At 36.5% G+C, this 26,296-nt stretch overlaps 1 protein-coding gene across 1 annotated transcript in view; it reads left to right on the forward strand.

Annotated features, from left to right (window-relative positions):
- tmeff1a (transmembrane protein with EGF-like and two follistatin-like domains 1a) overlaps positions 1-26,296 on the forward strand; it is a gene marked incomplete at its 5' end in the record, with an annotated part of 89,125 nt that overhangs the window by 35,653 nt on the left and 27,176 nt on the right. Inside the window, 3 exons of the mRNA XM_030160674.1 lie at positions 7,454-7,483; positions 14,194-14,290; positions 15,826-15,974. Coding sequence (XP_030016534.1) covers positions 7,454-7,483; positions 14,194-14,290; positions 15,826-15,974 — 276 coding nt within the window. The remainder of the gene's footprint in view (positions 1-7,453; positions 7,484-14,193; positions 14,291-15,825; positions 15,975-26,296) is intronic.

Here is a 26,296-nt window from a genome sequence, read left to right on the forward strand (position 1 = left end):
CAGTCCTTCACAGTCCCTCACAGTCCTTCACAGTCCCTCACAGTCCCTCACAGTCCCTCACAGTCCTTCACAGTCCCTCACAGTCCTTCACAGTCTGTCACTCACTGATACAGTCGTCCACCTCATAAACACACACATGCCCAGTATCAGCTGGAATAGCAGGTGGGTCCTGGTGGGTCCTGGTGGGTCCTGGTGGGTCCAGGTCTCTGGGTCCTGGTGGGTCCTGGTGGGTCCTGGTGGGTCCTGGTGGGTCCAGGTCTCTGGGTCCTGGTGGGTCCTGGTGGGTCCTGGTGGGTCCAGGTCTCTGGGTCCTGGTGGGTCCTGGTGGGTCCTGGTGGGTCAGTGTTTCTAGACCCTGTTCAGACCTGCAGGGTTCCTCCTTTGTGTGGACGTCTGTGGGGTAAACTAATAACAGCTGTGGTGTGGGTGTGGGTGTGGGTCAGCTCTGTGTTCAGCAGTCTGCTCTGATTTCCCATGAGCCTTTGCCTGGTGCTCTGCTCTTATTACTCGTTCCATCAGGGATCCAGCACCGACATGTGAGTCCACTGCCCTCCTGTTCTACTGGAGTTTCCTCTGCACAGATTTATGCTTCATGTAACTGGAGGAGGAGGAGGAGGAGGAGGAGGAGGAGAAAGAGTTCCTCCTCCTCTTCCTCTTCTTCTTCCTCTTCTTCTTCTTCCTCATCCTCCTTTCTTCACCTCATCATCATCGTCCTCTTCTTTCTCTTCGTCCTATTAAACATCATCCCCTGAACGTCTGAACCTCATATGATCCACTTGGTTCTGGTTCTAGTTCTGGTTCTGGTTCCAGATACATTTGTTTATTATTTTGTTCATTTTCTAGATAATTTTTCATGTTTTGCTCATTATGTTAATTTCTATTTGTTTATTGTTTTTCTAAATATTTATTAATTTTATTATTTTTTTGTTAATTTTCTGGAACTTTTTCATCTTTCGTTCATGTTTTTATGCTGATTTTGTTCATTAAAACTCATTTTTTTTATTTCTATATTTCTTTTTTCTTCATTTTTTTGTTTTTTTTGTCTACATTTCTAATTATTTTGTTCATTTTCTGAATTATTTTGGTTTAAATTTTTTTTTCCTTTTTTAGTTCATGTCACTGTTTATTTGGTTTATTTTTTGCTCATTTTTCGTGTTCTCGTAATTTTACTATTTTATTTCTTAAGTGTATTTGTTATTTTTTTAAATATTTGATAATTTCAATACATTTTTCTTAATTTTTTGGATTTTTTGATCACGTTTTGTTCTTTAACTTGTGCTGATTTCATGCTTCTGTTCTTCATTTTGAGGTAAAACTGTACACACCTGTTCTGTTTTTTTTACTTCCTCTGTTTCACTTTTAAAGACACATAAAGGACAGACCTTCATCTTCCTTCTGTCGGGTTCTGACTCGTGTTCTGACTCGTGTTCTTGTCCTTGGTTCTTTTTTGTATTTGGTCTTAAAACATTTCCCAGAATCCTTTGTGTTTGCGACCGTGAAGGCAGATTGGAGTTGCAGTTGTGTTCAGGTGACCTTTGTGTCGCTGCTGCTGCTGCTTTGGTTGGAATGACTGTGGTTTCCGTGGTGCGTTCAGGGCCCAGTGGTTTGAACCGGGTCCACTCAGTTCTGTTTCACTGCCTCTGCCCGGTTCTGTGGGTCTGTCCGTTAATGAGTCCACCGTGGATTTATCAGACGCCGCAGGTCAAGACCGAATCATCCATGAGCAGTTACTGATGATCAGCTGATCGATCATCTGCTTTATTAATCAGTTACAAGTTTTATTGGTTTTACTGGTTTTACGGGTTTTACTGGTTTCATTGGTTTCACTGTTTTCACTGGTTTTTACTGGTTTCACTGGTTTCACTGGTTTTACTGTTTTCACTGATTTTTACTGGTTTTACTGGTTTCATTGGTTACACTGTTTTCACTGTTTGTACTGGTTTTACTGGTTTCACTGTTTTCACTGGTTGTACTGGTTTTACTGGTTTCACTGTTTTCGCTGGTTGTACTGGTTGTACTGCTTTCACTGGTTTTACTGTTTTCACTGTTTTCACTGGTTGTACTGGTTGTACTGCTTTCACTGGTTTTACTGGTTGTACTGGTTTTACTGGTGTCACTGGTTTCACTGGTTTCACTGGTTGTACTGGTTTTACTGTTTTCACTGTTTTCACTGGTTGTACTGGTTGTACTGCTTTCACTGGTTTTACTGTTTTCACTGTTTTCACTGGTTGTACTGGTTGTACTGCTTTCACTGGTTTTACTGGTTGTACTGGTTTTACTGGTGTCACTGGTTTCACTGGTTTGTTCCTTGTGTATCTCTGTTTGTTTCTGTTCAAGCTGTGACTTCCTTTCCCTCAGACAGAGGAAACCCTCTAAACCACAGGTGTCCAACTCCAGTCCTCCAGGGCCGGTATCCTGCATGTTTTAGACGTGTCCCTCTTCCGTCACACCTGGGAGCCGTCCCATCATTCTCAGGCTTCTGCGGAGCTGATGATGAGCTGATCATTAACTGAACCAGGTGTGGCTGGAAGAGGGAAATATCTCACACATTCAGGATACTGGCCCTGGAGGACCGCAGTTTGACAGCCCTGCTCTAAACCCTTTGTTCTGCAGCGTCAGCCGGATCTGTTCTGTCTTATTTTTTGGAGTTTCCTTTTTCCGTCGCCTCCGTTAAAGGTTATTGATCCGTGAAGCTTCAATCTGTGAAGAATCTTCCAGGTTGAATTCACACCTGAAGGAAAAACTGCAGAGTCTGGAAACGGCAGGTTCACCACAAACAAACAAACAAGGACGCCAGAATCTTTTATAGTCCCACAACATTCATGTTTACTTTGTTCATCTAAGTTAAATATTGTGAGCGTACATAATCCATCTGAACAAAAACCCATCTTAATGTCTTATATTTTACATTTAAAGACACATAAAATGTTCTGACACGTCTTTTGTCATGAGATGCTGTATTTCTGAGTGGGTTTAGGAACCACCGCTCAGATGTTTTTACTCTGATCACAATTAAATACATGAACAGTGGGATCAGTGGGATCAGTGGAATCAGTGGAATCAGTGGACTGAGCGGACTGTTAAAGTGGAGGCTGGTTGTGAAGTGGGCGTCCATGTTGGATTCAGGATCCAGCGCAGACGCTGTGTAACTCTACCCTTAACATTTTGTCGATAGCGTCCAGGCAGAATCCTTCATGTTTCTGCTCCTTCTCCATGAAAAACAATCCTGTCATGACTTTGTTAAAGAGCTAAAGGTGAAATTTAATTGGCCGAGCAGCCGGCATCCATTTCTTAATGCAGCCGCTTCGTGCCAGAAAAGCCCCGCCACGGCGTCCATTTCTTAATTCAAGGTTGGATTTATGCCGTCAGAGTCCATTTCCTGATGGAGGCGGAGACCCGAGCCAAGCGGACGGAGCTTATTTGCACTGAAATATGACTTTGACTGGAGACGCATTCACTGTCGACGTGGAAAACTCCAACATGGATCACAGGAATATGAATGAAAGTTGACTCTGTGGCTTTGAATTAACACTGTGAACTGACACCGAAGCTCAGGACTCAGATTTCACTCTGTGTGAATGAATCCGACCAATCGGCTGCTGTTGCCGGGCAGAACTAGTGGAGTCTTTTTAAAGAATGATCAGGTTTTACACTGAAAGGACCTGGAAAAAAAAAAAAAAATAATAATAATAATAACAATAATAATAATAATAGAAACTGAGAAACGTTTCTATCATTTTGGACTGAAAACTGTTCCCAAAACCACCACAGATTCGTCTTTTTCCTTTAATCTGTCACAACATCCAGTCTTTTCACAGTTACAGGTTTACGTCCAAAATGTCACAAATATTAACCAAAATTTCAGAAAACATTTTTGTGCATTTCTTTAATTATTATTTTGTCTTAATCGTATTTATTATTTTGCAAATATTTAACTTCATTACTTTTTTTTTTTAACTTTATTGATTATTTTGTTCTTTTTTTTTTTATCAATTTCATTTATTATTTAAATTTTTTGTTGATTTTGTTAATATGTCTTAATTTTTGCTATTATTTTGTTTGTTTTTTCATTTTCTTGGTCATTTTTTCTTTTATTTTGCTTCTTCATTTTCATATTTATTTCATTCATTGTCTTGATCATTTTTTTTCTTTATTATCTTGGTCATTTTATAGATAATATTTTCAAGCTTTTTAAAAGTATTTCGTTATTTTCTTTCTTAATTTTATTTTTTTCTAAATATTTGTTGACCTAATTACAGTTTTGTTTATTTTCTCCTTTATTTGTTTATTTTTTATTTATTTTCTTTATTATTTATTTATTTTTAAATTGTTTTTATTTTAATTTTCATGTTTTATGTCCTGTTTTGCTTCATTTTCTTGATTATTTTTTATATTTTGTTCATATTTGTTACTTTTTGCATTATTTTGTGAGTATTTGTTCATTGTCTTGGTCATTTTATGTTTTGCTGTTATTGTTGTGCTGATTTAATGCTTATTTTGTTCATTTTGTTGTAATATTATGAAAGGACATAATCCAGGTGAACAAAATAATTTCTAGTTTCATTCTTTTACATTTAAAGGGAACATGTTAAACTAAAAACTATTTTCAAACCCATCACAGATTCATCTTTTTCCTCTAATCTCTTTTTGTATTTTTTTTTTTTTTGCTTCTATCAAACAATTATAATTGAATCATTTAATGTGATTAGAAGTGACAACTCGTTGGTTTCCATTAGCCGTTCGCCGAGCAGCTAACACCGTACATGCTGGGAGATGTAGTTTCCTTCTGTCCTCTTGTACCTTTTGACCTTTAATCACAGAAACACATATTTTCTAACAGCGGTGGATCATTTGGATGGTTTCATGTGCATCTCAGATGGTTTATGGACGTTTAAAACCGATGACGTGATGACAGCATCGTGTTGCGATCGGGTTTCCACTATTTCCCTGCAGGATTCGTGTCATGTCGATGCTATAATCATCTCGTTGCTTCACTGACTGAACAGGATGAATAAACATTGATGAGGTCATTTCAGAGAAAAGCCTCAGAGCTGAAGGTTTTAATGTGGACTTTACAGAACCAGGATTAATGGTCCAAACACTGAACAAATCACAAAAATACACAAAAATGTAGAAAACAATATGCTAAAATACACATATAACATGCTAAAATACACAAAAATACACTGAACAAATCACAAAAATACACTAAAATGTATAAAACTATGTTCAAATACACGAAAATACACTAAAATGTCCAAAACTATATTAAAATACACAAAAATACACTAAAACCGTAGAGAATACACTAAGACTGTAGGGATTTTAATGTTTTATTCCGAACATGCAATGAAATTTAACATATATGTGAACAAGCCAAACATAAATAATACAACAATCAACAACAATCAACAATCAAAACAATCTTAGACAGAAGAACAGCACAAAAGGTTCATTTAAATACCCGAAAAGGGGCGGGAAGAAGTCCAATTTATTTAATCCCACCCCCTCTCCCTAAAATTATATTAATAATCTAGATTTATGTCCCTTTTCCTTTTACATTACTCTTTTATATTTATATATCTATTCAGAAACACATTCATACATTCATACAGCCGATACATTTATACATATACACACAACATACAAATACACATATAAGCTTTTACTTCTGCGTTTCTTCATTGTGCTGCAAAATACAAATAAATAATAAATAACTCAAAGAAAAAAACATAAACAACAGTGAACATATCCTCCTGAGACCCAGCAATGTATTTTTGTCCTTTGTAGTGGACAAGAGTTTCACAGCTAAAGAATGAAAAAAATGCCCACTGAAAAGGACATTATTTAAAAAAAATAAATAATAATAAAAAAAAATTATCTGAAAAAACTGTTGCACCATACTGTTTCCAATAAAGGCAATTATTTCATGTAAAATGGTGAAAATGTTTACTTAGTGGGTCTCAGGAGGATATGGTGACATTCTTAACCCTCATCCCTCTACCTGTGAAAACCATTCCCTTCTACGTGTTTTTGAATTAGTTTGTTTGAACATTCCTGTGCTCCTCCCTCAGTCTATCCCATAATTTAACACCACACACAGATGGGCTAGATGAACCTTTAAAAGGAGAAGCAGTGAAAACAGGACAAATCCAACCTTTAAATAAAACGGTACTTTTTATGACTTTACTCGACATCTATGTCCAATATGAAAAAGTACTGAAGTTTTACAGTGAAACCTGCTTAGACGACGAAGTGAGGCGTGGAATAAAGACGCACTTTTGGAATTGGATTGAATTTCCTTCAGATTAATCAGGTTCATTTCATCTCATTAAGCGTTGAACGGCTGATAATCACAGAAGTGACGGTTGTGTCATCCACACATTTATAAATTTATACATTTATTTATACATCTATATATTATACATGTATACATTAATATATTTGTAGATATATTTATATGTTTCTACATTTATATATATTTTTTTTAATTTATGCACTGTAGTTATATATGTATTTATTTCTACATGTCTATATCTATACATTAACATATTTACTTATTTATACATTTATTTATACATCTATATATTATATGTTTATACGTTAATATATTATTGATATATTTATATGTTTACATAGTTATATTTGAATATTTTTATTAATGCACTGTAGTTACATTTGTATTCATTCATGCATTTCTATATCTGTACATTAACATATTTATGTATTTATACATTTATTTATACATCTATATATTATACATCTATACATTCATATAATTTTTGATATATTTATATGTTTTTACATATATATTTAAATATTTATATTCATGCACTGTAGTTATATATGTATTTATTTCTACATTTCTATTTCTATACAGTAACATATGTATATGCTTATGCATTTATTCAGATTAATCAGGTTCATTTCATCTCATTAAGCGTTTAACGGCTGATAATCACAGAAGTGACGGTCCTGTCGTCCACAGAGTTATATATTTATTCATTTATTTATACATCTATATATTATACATCTATACATTAATATATTTATTGATATATTTATATTTTTATACATTTTATTTAAATATTTATATTTATGCACTGTAGTTATATATGTATTTATTTATACATCTATATATTATACATCTATACATTCATATATTTATTGATATAATTATGTGTTTACACATTTATATTTAAATGTTTGTATTTATGCACTGTAGTTATATATGTATTTATTTATAGCTGTCTATATCTATACATTAACAAATTTATATATTTATACATTTGTCTTGATATGTTTTACGAACTGAACTCTGACTTTGTTCCTTTTAATGGAATAGTATGAAAGTACATAACCCAACTGAACAAAAACCCATCTGAATGTCTTGTATTTTCCATCCCATAATAATCACAGAAGTGACGGTTGTGTGTTCTGGTTTTGTTCACAGATCCTGGTTCCGGTTCAGGAGATGGAGACGGTGAGTGTTTGCTTTTATTTCATTTCCTGCTTTGTTTCTTCTTTCTTGGTGTATTTCCGTCGGTGGATAAGAACACAAAGCTTCATGAGGGGGTGTGTCCACGGGGTTGCCATGGCGTCAACAAAGACCAGGACCAAATGTGTGGAGGGTTTTTGCTAGAAAAACTATGACTTTGATAGTTAAAATATTTGACATTTTATTCATACTTTTTTAATATGTATAAAATAACATTAAAAATAGAAAAATTATACATAAACCAAAGTAAAACTAGATTATCAGCAGCAGAGAATGAAACTAACGCAATGTTCAAATATTATAGGATATTGTTATCATTGCTAAGTTGTCGTTTGTATATCTGTGGTTCAGACTAAACGGTTACTGTTCTGACTGTTGGATTCAAACTAGTGCTATCAAACGATTAAAATGTTTAATCAGATTAATCACTGGGTTGCTGTGGATTAATTTTGATTAATCACGAATAAATTAAAAATTTACATCTATATTAATCGCATTTTATTTTGCATGAACAAACAGACTCAATAAAGAAGTGAATATATGTGCACTTAACATGTTTGTCCAAGCTGGGCGACATGTTAGCCGTAGTGCTAAGAGAATCCAGACTAACATATGTGTGGTATTAAGGTGGTATTTTAAGGTGGAAATGTTCCGGTGAATATTAAACTCCTTCCTGCAGAGTGTGTCTAATACTCTGTGTGGGTCGACTGTTCCGTCTGGGGTTTTTCTCCTCATATTTCCATCCAGAGGGACAACGTATTGTTTACGCTCTTCCGTCTTTTTGGGTCGGTTCTGCTGGTTCTGCTCTTCCGTCTTTATGGGTCGGTTCTGCTGGTTCTGCTCTTCCGTCTTTATGGGTCGGTTCTGCTGGTTCTGCTCTTCCGTCTTTTTCGTCGGTTCTGCTGGTTCTGCTCTTCCGTCTTTATGGGTCGGTTCTGCTGGTTCTGCTCTTCCGTCTTTTTGGGTCGGTTCTGCTGGTTCTGCTCTTCCGTCTTTTTGGGTCGGTTCTGCTGGTTCTGCTCTTCCGTCTTTATGGGTCGGTTCTGCTGGTTCTGCTCTTCCGTCTTTTTGGGTCGGTTCTGCTGGTTCTGCTCTTCCGTCTTTATGGGTCGGTTCTGCTGGTTCTGCTCTTCCGTCTTTTTGGGTCGGTTCTGCTGCCTGTCACTACCGGATGTGGGTTTCCTTCCAACATGGCCGTGTAAACATAAATCACATGACCTCATGACGTCACGTGGCATCAGTCTGTTATTTTGTGGGTCTTTTATTCATTTTTGTTCATTTTCTCCACTGTCACTGATCCAACTCCAAGGGTTTTACTGGTGAATCATTGTTGTAGAAGATGACGCTATTTCCGCGGTAACTACAGAGCCTCTGAATGTCCAAATATGGTCATATCCAACGACCACGAAAAGATGAAGAACTGTATTTGACACCAATTACTGACATGGATTGACAGGATTAGTGCAGGGGGGTCCAACTCACTCAGCTCAGGTTCCACATTCAGCCCAATATGATGTGAAGTGGGCCGGACCAGAAAAATAATAACACAGTTATATATAAATAATGTCAAATCCAAACTTTTTATGTGTAACTCGTATGTTTTTAGTGTGAAAAAAGTAAAATTACGTTGTGGAAATGTTTACATCTACAAACACTCCTTTAAAATTGTGAATAACCTGAACCTGGAATTTCTACTTAGTAAACATAAGTGCAATTTTAACTTTTTTTAAAACACTAAAACAAAAAGAAAAATTGGAGTTGTCATTATTTCTAGGTTATTATAATAGTATTTTACAGATCTGAGATTGAATTGGGCTGAATTTGGCTCCTGAACAAAAATGATTGTTAATATCTTGGGTGTAATTTTTTGCATTTGCAAATTCATCCAAGGGGCTGGAGTGGACCCTTTGGTGGGCCGGTTTTGGCCCGCGGGCCGTATGTTTGACACCTGTGGATTAGTGGATCAACAGTTTAGATCAGTAGATGGTTTTGTTCGCTGGTGGATGTTTGGGGGTTTATGGGTTAATGATTTTCACGGTGGTTTTCATTTTCTTCCTGTAGACATAGTCGTGTAAACGCAGCCTGTGAGACTGAATGATGCATAAATGTGGATTTACTGCACTGTTAAAAAAAAAGTAAAAAAAGGGTAATATTCTGGCAGCAGGGGCGCCAAAAAAATACTGTTAAATAACGGAAAATAACCATCTCATAAAAATATGGTAATTTTACATAATTAAAATAGAGGGTTTTTTTGCCCTAACTTTACATGAGATTTTGCATATTTTTTTTCTTTTTAATGTTTAATAAAGAATATTTTCATGTATTAAAACAATCACATTACCTATAAATACAAATGTATGTATAAATAATTTTTAATGAGACTCAGTTGTACGATCCACTGATAAAAACTGTATTTGGACAGTTTATCAGTGCTTACACATGTTAGACATTCACAAAAACACATTTATTCAACATTTTTGTTGTGAAACCTCCTGTAATTAACAAACAAGTCTTGTTAAACATATAGAACAAGTACTTCTTTTACCGTTAACTGTCAGTAATTTTATCTGGTTTTAATATTTTTTTTACAGTATTAAACTTTAAATTAACAGTTTAATGTCATAAATAGAAAAGAAATATTTGTGAAACTATGATACATTTGCAAATGTATTTTAACTGTATTTTTCTGTGAATAAAAAAAATTCTTTAAAAAAATGGAGATTTTATGGTTATTCACAATTACAGTTTTTTCGTGTTATTTTCCATTTGACATGTAAAATCACAGTCTGTTTTTGTCATTTCATTAATATTTTCCTGTATATTAAAAATACAGGAAAAATCAGTGAAATTAACAGTGAAAATTTTGTTAAATTACAGATTATTTTTACAGTGTGAGTTTTTTCTGATCATTAAAGCTGCAGACACAGATCTGTATGGTGCGCGGATGTTGATTGGCGGTGCCATGGGGGTTTGTGTGGCAGTGGGCGGAGCCTGTTCATCAGCAGCAGCGGCGGCGGCGTCCTACCGTCAGCGCCATCCAACACAAACAAAGGGTGTCTCTGCTGCAGATCAGCATCCATCGATCTGCAGCCTGTGATCGCTGCATGTCCAATACGTCCACACACAGCAGGACAATCTGTCAGCCAGCAGGACACACACACACACACACGCACGCACACACACACACACACACACACACACACACACACACACAGCGTCCACGCCCTCATCTGTGGCGTTTTAATCCTGTTGCTATGCTTGGATTCAGATCCTTTTTTTGATAAAAGTGACAGGATTCTGCAGCAGAGTGAGACATCGTCGCTGTGTTTCTTAAAGGATCTGTGTTGTGTGTAATTGGCCTTCGCATAAAAACCAGACGAGTCCACGTGACGCGAGCGCTGAACACAAGCACAAATCCACCTCAGGAGGATCAGGAAGTCAATACCTCCACTGCAGATGTGGACTCAGACTTCAGTGTTTATTGAACACTGAATACTGTCCTTTGTATGGCCGAAAAAAAAAGAGTCACGGAAAAATGTAAGAAACTAAACGGCACAGAAGATGAAACCAGACAAAAGATAAAACTGATGTAAAAGTCACAACAAAAAAGAAAGAAAATGACATAAAAATGAAACTGATGTAAAAGTCACAATATAAAAAAAAGATACAAATGACAAAAGATATAACTCACGTAAAAGTCGCAGTGAAAAAATGGCCAAAATGAGATAAAAGGTAAAACTGATGTAAAAAAAAAAAAAAAAAAAATCACAACACAAACATTAACAATGACCCTCGTGTTGCAAAAGTTCCAACAGAAAAAAGGATGTAAAAGACAAAAATTTTATAAAAGAACGATGTAAAAGACAAAAAAATTGTAAAAGACAAGAACTATGGAAAAGACAAATTTTTTATAAAAGACAAGAATGATGGAAAAGAAAACATTTTCTAAAAGACAAAAATTTTGTTAAAGACAAGAATAATGTAAAAGACAAAAAAATGTAAAAGACAAAAAGGATGTAAAAGACAAGAATCTTGTAAAAGACGAACATGACGTACAATTGTTAAGAAAAAAATAACATGAAAGACAAAAATGATGAAAAAGTCATCGCAACAGCAGAAAAGACAAAAAAAAAAAGTTTTATATTTGTCATGTTTTTGTCTTTACTCAGTTTGCGAACTTTACTATCGATAAAATTGCTACAGTTTTTAGTATCTGACCCTGAAACATGCAGTAAAATGCATCGTATTTACCAGTAAAACTCCGACGGAAGGTTTTCCTCGGACTTGTCACTCTTTAACCTCACACATTTGGCTGAAAATCCAAGGTTTTGCTGCTGGAGGATCGGACGTTTCACAGGATTAATGTATGATTTCATCAGGACTGGGTTTAATCATTCCATTTCATTCCTCCTCTTTGGTTTCTTTTAATCTTCATTTCCTTTTTTAAATCTTTATTTTTTGCTTTGAAAGAGTCGATTCCAACATATTCTGTCTTTTATATTTGATTCTCCTTTTCCCTTGCTTTTTTTTTTTGATCCACTTCAGACAGGATTTGGTTTTTTTCTGACGTTTAAAGTCGAACCCTCGGTCTTGAACATCCACGGTCTCTGGTGGACCACGGGGGTTTTCAGGACCTGGTTTAGTTTTCAACCTGGTTTCTGGATTTGAGCGTTATGTCACCAAACTACAGCTCAGTCTTCTGATGGAAATGGAGACTGTGATGATGATGAGGATGAGGAGGATGATGATGATGAGGATGATGAGGATGAGGATGATGAGGAGGATGATGAGGAGGAGGATGAGGAGGATGAAGAGGAGGAGGATGAGGAGGAGGATGAAGAGGAGGAGGATGAGGATGAGGATGAAGAGGAGGAGGATGAGGATGAGGATGATGAGGAGGAGGATGATGATGATGATGATGATGATGGGATGAGGATGATGATGAGGATGAGGATGATGAGGATGAGGATGATGAGGAGGATGATGAGGATGAGGATGATGAGGAGGATGATGAGGAGGAGGATGAGGAGGATGAAGAGGAGGAGGATGAGGAGGAGGATGAAGAGGAGGAGGATGAGGATGAGGATGATGAGGAGGAGGATGATGATGATGATGATGATGATGGGGATAATGATGATGCATGGGTAGAATAAAAGGAAGTGGGCCGAGTACTGACCCCTGTGGGACGCCACCATTACCACTGGTTTGGGTAAATCTGCAGATATGTCCAACGAGAACCAAAGAAACAACGTTCATGTTTCCAAGTGACAAAAAGCAGGAACAAAGGCAGATTTTTACTTGATGTAAAGTGAGTTTTTATCTTGAATAATTTATATATGATTGAACTGAAATTATAAACATATTTTAAAGTAAATCATTAAATGAAAACATTAATTATTTGCTTTTTATTTCCTCAGACTGACACAAAAATCTCCCCTGAGGCTGATTCCAGTATAAATGTTTTTTTATTGTTGCCACTGTTGTGTTGAAAGAAAAAAGATTTTCCGCTTTAATCACCATCAGATGGAAAATTAGTAAAATAATAATAACAAAAGTTGAACCAAATAATCAGTGTGCTGAAATGCAGTTCATTTATTTATAGTTTTGTTCACTTTTGCTCCTTCATTGTTTATTTTTTCCTCTTTTTTTTTCCATATCTATTAAAATGTAGTTTATTATGTTGATGACTTTATTCATTTTTGCTATTTTTATTCATATTTGCTTTTTCTGCTTTTTATAATTAAATTTTTGTTCAGTTTTATTGGTTTTACTGATTATTTTGTTTAATTTTTGTTTCATTCAGTTATTTTTTTTCTTGTTCTGTTGATAATTTGGTAAAAATTTTGTGAATTAAAAAAAAAAAAATTGTATTCATTTTTGTTCAAGTATATTTGTCATGTATTAAATATACTTGTGTATTAAATGTATTTTATATTTTTAAGGTTAACAGTTCCATTTTTTTCTTACTATTTTATTAGTTTTTGTCCTTTTTTTAAAAAAATCTTATTGATTATTTTTGTTCATTTGTGCTTAATTCTTATTTTAATAATAATTTTGTTCACTTTTACTCCTTTATTGGTCATTTTTCCAAAGTTTTTCCAAATAATCTATTAAGTTGGAGTTCATTATATTGATGATGTTTTGCAAAAAAAAAAATTTTTATTATTACTTCATTAACTTTTTTTCAATTTTATGGGTTTTGTTGATTATTTTGTTTCATTTTTGTTCCATTTATTTCATTTTTCCTTGTGTTGATAATTTGGTAAAAATTTTGCTCATTTTTAAAAAATATTTTATTAATTTTTGCTCAGGTACATTTGTCATGTATTAAATGTACTTGTGTATTAAGATTATTTTACATTTTTAAAGTTAACAATTCAATTTTTTAAATATTTTATTAGTTTTTGCTCAGTTTTTGTTCATTTTTGATAATTTTGTTATTTCCTTTTTTCATCTTTATTCATATTCATGATAATTTTATTTAATTCTTTGTTCAGTTTTGGTTAATTTTGTTGATTATTTGTTGCTTCATTGTTACTTTTTCTCTATTACGTTGGTTATTCAGTAAAATTTTGTCGGAGATCAGGGCCGTCATGGGTTTGAATCCGGACGAATATCTGATGAATCATCTGTGCCAAAGTTCTGAACTTTAATGCAGTGAATTAAGAACTGTTTGTGTTTTCTATTCAATCCAGATGACGAAGGTTCAGGATCCGATGTCGGGAAGAAGTTCACCAAATGCAGCACATGTAAATATGGAGCCGAGTGCGACGAGGACTCGGAGGATGTCTGGTGAGTCCACAGCGAGACAGAAATGACATAAAAGATAAAAGTGATGTAAAGTCGCAGTGAAAAAAAGACAGAAATGACAAAAGTAACATTAACGATGCAACAAGACAAAAATAAAAGACAAAAATGGTATAAACATTGCAACAAAACAAAAAATGTAAAGGAGACAAAAACAATGTGAAAAAATTACATATAAGATAAAACTGATGTAAAAGTCGAAATAAAGGGCAACAGTAAAATTAAAGATGCAACAAAACAAAGACAAAAAAACAAAAATGAAGTAGAAGTTGCAATGATACAAAAACAGCAAACGACGCAAACGATGCAAATGATGCAACAAGACAAAAAAAAACTTAAAGAAAGAAAAACAAAAAAAGACAAAAATGACTAACTACAAAAGAGCCATAAACGTGGCAATGTGAAATAAACGACATAAAAGACAAAACTGATGTAAAGGTCACAATAATACATGACAGAATGGAAAAAACTCACACTGAATAGGCAACAAAACAAAAATAAAAGATAAAAATGAGGTAAACATCGCAACAGGACAAAAAAAAAAAAAATAGAGAAGACAAAAATTATGTAGATGTTGCAAAAAAAGACTTAAAAAACAAAATAAACATAAAGTCGCAATTAAAGAAATACAGAAAGGACAAAAGTAAGAAAAAAAAAGACAAGACAAAACAAAGAAAAAAAACCCAAAAGTGAAGTAAAAGTCGTGATGATACAAAAACAGCTAACGACACAAATGATGCAAATGTTGCAACGGGACAAAAAAAAAAAAAGCGGAATGAGAAAAATGATACAAACGACAAAAGTACTGTAAACATGGCAATGTGAAAAAACAACATAAAAGACAAAAGTGATGTAAAAGTCGCAATAAAAAAAGACAGAAATGACAATAGTAACATTAACAATGCAACAAAACAAAATTAAAAGACAAAAATGGTGTAAACATCACAACAGGACCAAAAAAATAGACAAAAATGATCTAAATGTTGCAAAAATGACTTAAACAGTAAAATTAACCTAAAATGAAGTAAAAGTTGCAATGATACAAAAACAGCAAACAACACAAATGATGCAAATGTTGCAACAGGACAACAAAAAAAAAAGAGAAAAATGACGCAAACGACAAGAGTAACGTGACAATGTGAAAAAAAAAGACATAAAAGACAAAATTGATATAAAAGTCAAAATAAAAAAAGACAGAAATGACAAAAGTAATGTTAAAAAGGCAACAAGTACAAGTTAAAATAAAAGACAAAACTGAAGCAAAAGTTGATATAAATTATACAAAATTTAGAAAATTTGAAAAAGAAAAGTTATAAAAATGACCATTACAAAAAATGTATAAAATAAACAGTAACATGAATGAAATTTTATAAAATAATCAAGAAAATGAACAGAAACTAAAAGAATTAACACAAATGAAAGAAAATGAACTGACGGAGTAAAATAATAAAACCAACAAACAAAAAATGAAGTGTGTCATGTGCTGATGATGTCATAAAAGGGGCGTGTCCTGTGTGCAGGTGCATCTGTAACATCGACTGCAGCGGACACAATGAGAACCCGGTCTGCGCCACCGACGGGAACTCGTACAACAACCCGTGTCTGGTTCGAGAGGCATCGTGTATGAAACAGGAGCAGATCGACGTCAAACACCTGGGCCGCTGTCCAGGTGAGTCACATGACCCGCCCCTCAGCTGCCAATCACAGCCTTCCACCTCACTGGTCACCTGACCTTTGACTTGTTTTCTGGATCGGATTCTTTTTCACTTACAAACTTTTACTTTCTCTTTGTTTTTCTTTTCTCTTTCTTATTCATTTATAGTAAATGATAATTTATTTATCATCATGATGTTTATATTGCGATAATTATATCATCGGCTTCATCTTGCTACTTTATGTGGCTTTCATCTGGTAAAAATTTTTGCACCATTTTGTTTTTTTATGTTTTTTCTTTTACATCATTTTTATCTTACTGTAACTTTTTTTGTTACAATTTTTTGTCTTTTACATAGTTTTTTTAATCTTGTGTTGTTTTTGTTTTTATCTCGTTTTCATCTTGTTGCAACTTATGTTATTTTTGTCTTTTACATTGGATTAGTTTTTATGACATTTTTGTCGTATTGCAACATATACATACTTTGTCTTTTACGTAGTTTTTGTCTTTTACATCTTTGTAAAATTTTTGTCTTTTAGTCATTTTTTTAACAATGTTTTTGTTTTAAAGGACTTTTTTGTCTTTTTTATGTCATTTTTTAACAATGTTTTTGTTTTAAAGGACTTTTTTTGTCCTTTTTATGTCATTTTTTAACAATGTTTTTGTTTTAAAGGACTTTTTTGTCTTTTTTATGTCATTTTTTAACAATGTTTTTGTCTGTATGTCCTTTTTTTTTTTTTTTTTTTTACATTGTTTTTGTTTTTACGTTTTTGTCTTTCATGTCCATTTTTTACAACATTTTTGTTTTCTGACATTTTTGTCTTCTACACCTTTAAGTTCTTTTTGATATATTTTTTTATGTTTTAGTCTTTTCCATCCCTTTTTTAAGCACAATTTTTCTTTTCCATGACATTTTTGTCTTTTTTTTTCATTGTTTTTGTTTTTTCACGTCCTTTTTTTTTTTTTACATAATTTTTGTTTTCTATGACATTTTTGTCTTTTACTTCTTTTTTAACGTTTTTTTAAACAAGATTCTTGTCTTTTACATCCTTTTTTAAATCATCTTTGTTTTCTATGACGTTTTTGTCTTTTACACCTTTCTTTAAGTTCTTTTTTCTCTCTTTTCCTTCTTTTTTTTTTAACAATTTTTGTTTTCAGTCACATTTCTGTTTTTTACATCTTTCTTTTTTTTTTTTTTTTTTACATCTTTTTTGTTTTCTATTAAGTTTTTGCCTGTTATGTCATTTTTGTCTTCTTTTTACATCATTTTCATGCGTTTTCATCCTTTTCATTATTTCCTTGTTCACTTTGTTATATTTTGCTGCATCTTTCATCTCGTAATAATATCAATAATAAATCACGTCACCATCTGTTTTGTTCAACTTTAACTCAGATGTAAACTCGGCCTTTAAACAGGAGGGAATCCTGTCATTATCGAAACTGGCTGATGTGACGTCCATGTGTTTCTTCCTTTTCCGTCGTCTCATTCGTCTCATTCGTCTCATTCGTCTCTTTCTCGGCCCTGGTTTCATCGTCCGACAGAAGGTCAGATAGTCTGTTTTCAGCATAAATCCTGTTTCTTCGAGGCTGACCTCAAATCAGATCCACCTCCGTGGACCCGGGTCATTATTTCCCATTTAGTTGCTGATGTGGTGAAATGTTGGACGGCTGCAGCGCCGGTGCCGTCGACTGTGACCGTTCCATCGTCGCCATAAATCAGCCCATTAGTGAAAGCGTGTCCCACAAATGAACGCATCTAATCGCTGATGTTTTCAATTAACCCACAAACCAAGTCTGCAGTCGGACTGTGGAGGAGCTCCAGCCTTTTGATGGAACCGTCATCCACAATTCACCACACGAAGAAGAACCAGGATGTAGATCTGACACGAAGACCTGCAGGAGGGTCTGAAGGTCTGACCCTCAGTCCTGGTCCAACCAGGGTCAGCTTCATCCTCTACTGTGGGTTCATGGAAGCATTAATCATGTAGACTCTGGAAGTTCATCACAGTCCAGTCTGACCTGGTCTCATATAGTCTGATCTGGTCTCGTACAGTCTGATGTGGTCTGTTCCAGTCTGATGTGGTCTAATATGCCCCGTTTCCACTACGTGGAACCGGCTCAACTTGGCTCAACTTGGCTCGGCTCGACTCTGCTCTGGTACCAGGTCCTATTCCTGGAGACCGTTTCCATTACAGGATACGATTTTACAGTACCTGGTCATCATAGCGATACGGTGCGTTACTTCGGTGTCGTCTGCTCAGAGTTCCTGATAAACTCACTTGTTGCGTGTTGTCTCATCAAGCTCATGCTGAATTTTTACGTCTGAACCTCCTGGAAAAACCCTGGTGTAGTTTTACAGACTGTCATCATGTGGATTCACCTACTGACAGATTTACTGTCCACTTCTGCATCTGTTTTTCGTAAAATGGCAGGTCACCGAGACAACTGTCTGGCCAATCAGTGGTCTGCAGTGTTTACACGTCACCTTCTAGTATCTGGTCCCCAGTCCTGGAACCTCAGCAGAGGTGAGACCAAAAAACTAGTACCAGGTACCAGATTCTAGGTCCTTTTTCGTAATGGAAACACAAAAAGGCCGAGTCAAGCTGAGCCGATACCACGAAGTGGAAACATGGCATTAGAGTCTGATCTGGTCTGTTCTAGTCTGGTCTGGTCTCATAGAGTCTGGTCTGGTCTCATAGAGTCTGGTCTGGTCTCATACAGTCTGGTCTGGTCTCATACAGTCTGATCTGGTCTCATACAGTCTGGTCTGGTCTGTTCTAGTCTGGTCTGGTCTCATACAGTCTGATCTGGTCTCATGCAGTCTGATCTGGTCTGTTCTAGTCTGGTCTGGTCTCATACAGTCTGGTCTGGTCTCATACAGTCTGGTCTGGTCTCATACAGTCTGATCTGGTCTCATAGAGTCTGATCTGGTCTGTTCTAGTCTGGTCTGGTCTCATACAGTCTGGTCTGGTCTCATACAGTCTGATCTGGTCTGTTCTAGTCTGGTCTGGTCTCATACAGTCTGGTCTGGTCTCATACAGTCTGATCTGGTCTGTTCTAGTCTGGTCTGGTCTCATACAGTCTGGTCTGGTCTCATACAGTCTGATCTGGTCTCATACAGTCTGATCTGGTCTCATACAGTCTGGTCTGGTCTCATATAGTCTGATCTGGTCTCATGCAGTCTGGTCTGGTCTTTGGTTCATTTCATTGCTGTTTTGAGTATTTCACTCATTTATTCCTGTTTATTTTGGTCTTTTTGTCTGTTTCTGAAGGCTGTGGTGTCCGTGGTTCTGACTGGTTCTCTGTTCCTTCTGCCCTGATGGTTCTGATGTGATGTGGTCTGATGGTTCTGATGTGATGTGGCCTGATGGTTCTGATGTTATGTGGTCTGATGTGGTCTGATGGTTCTGATGTGACGTGGTCTGATGGTTCTGATGTGACGTGGTCTGATGGTTCTGATGTGATGTGGTCTGATGGTTCTGATGTTATGTGGTCTGATGTGGTCTGATGGTTCTGATGTGACGTGGTCTGATGGTTCTGATGTGACGTGGTCTGATGTGGTCTGCTGGTTCTGGTCTTTGTTTCTGTTTCATCTTCTTGAAGTCCGCTTTAATCCCAGGTGGTGTCAGATGGTCCAGAAGCTTCAGAATCTGTTTGGTTTTATCTGAACCCGGTTCCTCTGATCCCTGTAGACCTGGGCCCTGTGGTCCAGGGCTGTCCTCTCTGTGGGGGGGCTGCCCTGGCCCCGCCCCCTCCTCCCAGATTCTCCTCACATCAGATTTATTCTCACCTTGACTCTTGATGCGTCGTCTTGTCGGAGGCGCTCGGTCGGCGCTGGCAGGATTTATGGTTCCTCTCAGAGCGTAGGGCTGAAGGCAGCCAGGGAGCTGGCCTCTGATTGGCTGAAGGAGGCGATGGGTGATGGGCGTGTGTGTGGGGGGGTCTGCACCCAGGGGTGAAGAGCAGCTGCCCTCGCTCCGGACCACGGCCTTCAGCCAGAACCAGGAAGGACCCAGTGAAGACCTCCAGAAACCTGGTCCTCCTTCTTGTGGTTTAAACACTGAGTTCCACTGTTGAGGCTGAAACGACTTTTTGCTCATGTTTTCATAAAAAAGTAATCCATTACATCATCATTCATATAATAAATCCTTCTGTTCTCACTATTTTTACGACACAAACACATGAAAAATGTTTGTTTTCTTAAAATGATATCAGAATTTCTATTGAAACATTTCTAACACATTCTTTTATTTTCACTTATTTTTTTCTTTGGATTCAACCACATTGTTTTGACTTTATTTGACTTTAATCTATTTCAACACTAATTTTTCACTTTGACATTATTTCTACTTTAAACTATTTCATCATAATTCAGAGTCTGTTTGTCATTCAGGTCTGTGCATCTGTTGGTAACTGGATTGTTTTTCAGAAACAAAAAAACTAGTGGTTCAATGATTTTCATTTTAAAACAGAAAAATTAAACTTGAATTTCAAGGCGTTTTTCTTTTTCAGATTCAAAACGGATAAACTAATTTTAAAGAACAGACTGAGTTTTGTTTTCTCTAATAACAAAAAAGAAAGTTACTACCGACAGAAAAGAAAAAACGGACCAAAAACTGCTGTTTTTTTTTCATTTTCTGAGACCGCATGTTGTTATTTTCAAGGAAACAGTGCTAATGCCTCAGTCACAAAGATTCTTACAAATGATGGATTTGTACAAATCTTCCAGTTCATACAAAATCTGGAATTTGTAAACATTCGTAGAGGGAGCATGTCTACGATGGGCAGATTTCTTATGAAATGGAAGATTTATCCAACCCCATCATTCAGACTGATCTCATGAAATCGTGTTTTATGTCACACCAGTTTTTATCGCATTTGGCGTGCTATACGTATGCTTTTTCATTCTTTCGCGGGTTTTTCAACACCATTTGATAGCGTGTCAATGTACGCCAAGATCTCTGGTTTATATATCCGTAACCGCTAATCGCGCTAGCTGCTAATCGCTAACCACTAACCCTACCCCTAAACCTAACCCTAACCACTAATTACACTAGCCACTAATCGCATGTTATTTTACGCGGTGTGAACATACATGCGGAAAGCTTATAATGCGTACAGATAACACACCAAATAAAAGTGACATGTTATCTGTACGCAATTCATGATATCATTTGCGCTGCTCCCAAAAAAAACACCTCTTGCCAGCACAAAAACTTTTAATTGAAAAATGAGAGTTTTGGCAAAATTGTTGTTTTTCCATTAGGCAAATTCTTATCCGCAAGTTATATTCACGCAATTTGAGGTTCAATGGAAAAGAGACTACTTTGACAAATTGGACCTGCACAGTTTGTTCAATCATTCTCAGACTGATTATTAATTTGAAAAAGTCTATTTTTAATTAATATTTTATCATGTTTTAACGGTTCCTGTTTGTCTGTCTCTCTACAGAGTGTATCAAAAAAAAAACTATACATTTCGAAAAATTACCCCCAGTTCCGCATTTGATCATTTTTGGAATTTCCTTTTCTGGATGTCAGTAGGTAGGGGATTGGAAAACAAGATGGATGCCCATTGGCCCCTCCCATTGGCCCCTCCCATTGGCCCCTCCCATGACCTTGATTGGATTTAAATCCCATCACTACTTCGCTCAAACCAGTTTTAACTTGGATTGCACAGTTTGTCCCTGCTCACTCATGCATGAAAACCTGGGTCTGTAAATTTGGACAAATATCCACCAATCCCCTACCTACTGACGTCCACAAAAGAAAATTCCAAAAATTATCAAATGTGGAACTGGGGGTAATTTTTCAAAACGTATATATATATATATATATATATATATATATATTTTTTTTTTTTTTTTTTTTTTTTTTTTGATATACCCTGTATAGGCCTTTTCTCCACGGCAACAGCAGCTGATTGGTCAGAAATCAAATGTAAATAATTCAATGTGCAGCTCTGAACATATACTTCTGTTACATTATCCAGGATGGTATGGTTGTGTAGTCGTCAGAAAGCCACGTAAATAATTCAGTCGCCTGTGCCGGTCGTCATCTGATGCGTTGTTATTTTTAAAATATCGATTGAAGCAAGTTATTTCAGCACCTGAACAGGCAGCGTATGAGGACTGAGGAGATAATGTAGGGATGAAGGGAACAAAAGAGGGAGTTGTAAGAGGAGAGAGACGGATTGAGGAGGAGAAAGGATGGATGGATGGAGCATTAAAAATGGATGAATTGGTGTGGGTTTCAGCTCCGGGTTCGGACCATTACACTGGGATTGAGGATGATGACGTTCAGCCGGGGTTTGGGTCCTTCAGTGCACTGGCTGAGGCTGGACGTGCACGTGAACTCCAGCTGGACGTGCACGTGAACTCCAGCTGGACGTGCACGTGAACTCCAGCTGGACGGACACGTTAAAGCAGCACAAGTCATGGTTTCCTTCAGATTCACGTCTTATATTTGGAACAGGTGTCTGCGTACAAACACGCAGCTGCACAGTCTGTAGAAAGGGAAAATTTAAGGTGTAAAAACACGGTTGTGATCATTTATTTAATTAAACTAAAGTCGTCAGGTCACGGTCAGGTAACATTCATGCAGGTAAGGCATTTGTGCTTTAGTGTCAATATTTAAACATTTAAACACTGGAGTAAAAGTGGAGGAAACGAATGAGTTCATAAAAAACAAACAGTGGAAGGACGGTTAGATCCTGAGGTCATGTGACTGTCATTAAACCGTTAACGAACTTCAAATCCTGTTGAACAAACAGGTGACGACACCATCACAATAAGGGCTACCTTATCTTAACTTAACTTATCTTATTTTATCTTAACATATCTAATCTTATTTTATCTTATCTTTTCTTTTCTTATCTTAACTTAACTTATCTTAGTTTATTTTAGCTTGTCTTATCTTATTTTAGCTTGTCTTATCTTACCTTATTTTATGTGATCTTATCTTATCTTAGTTTATCTTATCTTATTTTATTTTATTTTCTCTTATCTTCTCTTATTTTATCTTATCTTATCTTGTCTTAACTTAATTTATCTTATTTTTCTTTTTCTGCCTTATCTTTTCATATCTTATCTTGTCTCATTTTATCTTATCTTATCTTATCTTATCTTATCTTATCTTATCTTATCTTATCTTATCTTATCTTATCTTATCTTATCTTATCATAGTCTTATTGTATCTTATTTTATCTTATTTTGTCTTATCTTTTCTTATCTTATTGTATCTTATCTTATTTTACCTCATCTTGTCTTATCTAGGCTTATCTTATTTTATCTTATCTTTTCTTTTCGGACACATAAAAGTGCGTGAACTGTCCTATTTCTGGATGTCGTGTGACCATCAGCACCGCTAAGACCAAACACCTGTGTAGAACTGAACTACTTCTATTCCTGTTCTGTTCTAGCGCCAAATACAATCACAAAAATCAGAAAACAGAACATCTTCCTTCTCTGCTCTACGACTGTCTATAAAGACTTGTGACAGTTGTCAAAACGACTCTTGGATGGATATTGGAACAGCTAGGACAACTTAGAGGTCCGTCGCAGAGAAATAATCCGACATGTTGTTTTCCTTTTGCCGTCTGAACGAAAGGCACTTCTGATAAAATATTGTGTCGTTTTCACCTGAGAGCGTTGTCATGTAAACTGGCCCTGAGAGACGGGAGGCTTGGTTGAAGAAAAACAAACAAACAAAAAAACCCAGAGGAGTTAAGTTCGAAAACTTTGCGATCGAACCCGGCCTTTAAGTTCTTGAATGTGAACAGAAAGGGAGGCAGGTGTAAGTGGATGGACTGGAAGAGCAGGGTGTCGTCTGCGTAGCGGTTTAGTTGAACAGAGAACAGAGGCTGAACGGAAGTCGGGTTAAAGGATAAAAAAACAATGGGTCCAGGACAGATCCCTGAGGAACACCAGCATTTAGTTTTGTGTCGTAATATGGTGTTTTGTTCTGAAAACAGCTTCACCCGAACAGAAGTGGGTTTGTTTGAGCGTGTGGATTGGACGGCGTCGTGGGCGGAGCCTGGATCTGCTTTGATTTGTGTTTTCTGTTGGATTAGCTTCAGTCTGGATGTGGTCAAAGCAGGTCTGTGTGAGCCTGGTGTTTAAGATTCACAGCAGCTCCTGTTCCTTCAGACTGCACAAAGACATGAAGCCTGACGCACAACAGACACACACAAACACACACACACAAGCACACAACAAACACACACAAACACACAACAAACACACAACAAACACACACAAACACACACAAGCACACACAAACACACACAAACACACAACAAGCACACAACAAACACACATAAACACACACAAGCACACAACAAACACACACAAACACACAACAAGCACACAACAAACACACACAAACACACAACAAGCACACAACAAACACACACAAACACACACAAGCACACAACAAACACACACAAACACACAACAAGCACACAACAAACACACACAAACACACACAAGCACACAACAAACACACACAAACACACACACACAAGCACACACAAACACACAACAAGCACACACAAGCACACACAAACACACACAAGCACACACAAACAGACACAAGCACACAACAAACACACAACAAACACACAACAAGCACACAACAAACACACACAAACACACACAAGCACACAACAAACACACACAAACACACACAAGCACACACAAACACACACAAACACACAAGCACACACAAGCACACACAAACACACACAAGCACACAACAAACACACAACAAACACACAACAAGCACACAACAAACACACACAAACACACACAAGCACACAACAAACACACAACAAACACACAACAAGCACACAACAAACACACACAAACACACAACAAACACACAACAAGCACACAACAAACACACACAAACACACACAAGCACACAACAAACACACACAAACACACACAAGCACACACAAACACACACAACACACAACAAACACACACAAGCACACACAAACACACACAAACACACAACAAACACACACAAACACACACAAGCACACAACAAACACACACAAGCACACACAAACACACAACAAACACACAACAAGCACACAACAAACACACACAAACACACACAAGCACACACAAACACACACAAACACACAACAAACACACACAAGCACACACAAACACACACAAACACACAACAAACACACACAAGCACACAACAAACACACAACAAACACACACAAGCACACACAAACACACACAAACACACAACAAACACACACAAACACACACAAGCACACAACAAACACACAACAAACACACACAAGCACACAACAAACACACAACAAACACACACAAGCACACACAAACACACAACAAACACACACAAGCACACAACAACACACAACAAACACACACAAGCACACAACAAACACACACAACCACACAACAAGCACACACAAGCACACACAAACACACAACAAGCACACAACAAACACACACAACCACACAACAAGCACACACAAGCACACACAAACACACAACAAACACACAACAAACACACACAAGCACACAACAAACACACAACAAACACACACAAGCACACACAAACACACAACAAACACACACAAGCACACAACAAACACACACAAACACACACAAACACACAACAAACACACACAAACACACACAAGCACACACAAACACACAACAAACACACACAAGCACACAACAAACACACACAAACACACAACAAGCACACAACAAACACACACAAACACACAACAAACCCACACAAGCACACAACAAACACACAAAAGCACACACAAGCACACAACAAACACAAACACACACAAGCACACAACAAACACACACAAACACACTACAAACCCACACAAGCACACAACAAACACACACAAACACACACAAGCACACAACAAACACACACAAACAAGCACACAACAAACACACACAAACACACAACAAACACACACAAGCACACAACAAACACACACAAACACACAACAAACACACGCAAACACGCACAAACACACACATAAACACACACCAAACACGCACAAACGCACACAAACACACACACACAAACACACAGACAAACGCACAACAAACACACACAAACACACACAAATGCACTCAAACACACACAAACACACTACAAACCCACACAAGCACACAACAAACACACACAAACACACACAAACACACAACAAACACACGCAAACACGCACAAACACACACATAAACACACACCAAACACGCACAAACGCACACAAACACACACACACAAACACACAGACAAACGCACAACAAACACACACAAATG

Source organism: Sphaeramia orbicularis, chromosome 17 (genome assembly GCF_902148855.1).
Source record: "Sphaeramia orbicularis chromosome 17, fSphaOr1.1, whole genome shotgun sequence".
Lineage (NCBI taxonomy): Eukaryota > Metazoa > Chordata > Actinopteri > Kurtiformes > Apogonidae > Sphaeramia > Sphaeramia orbicularis.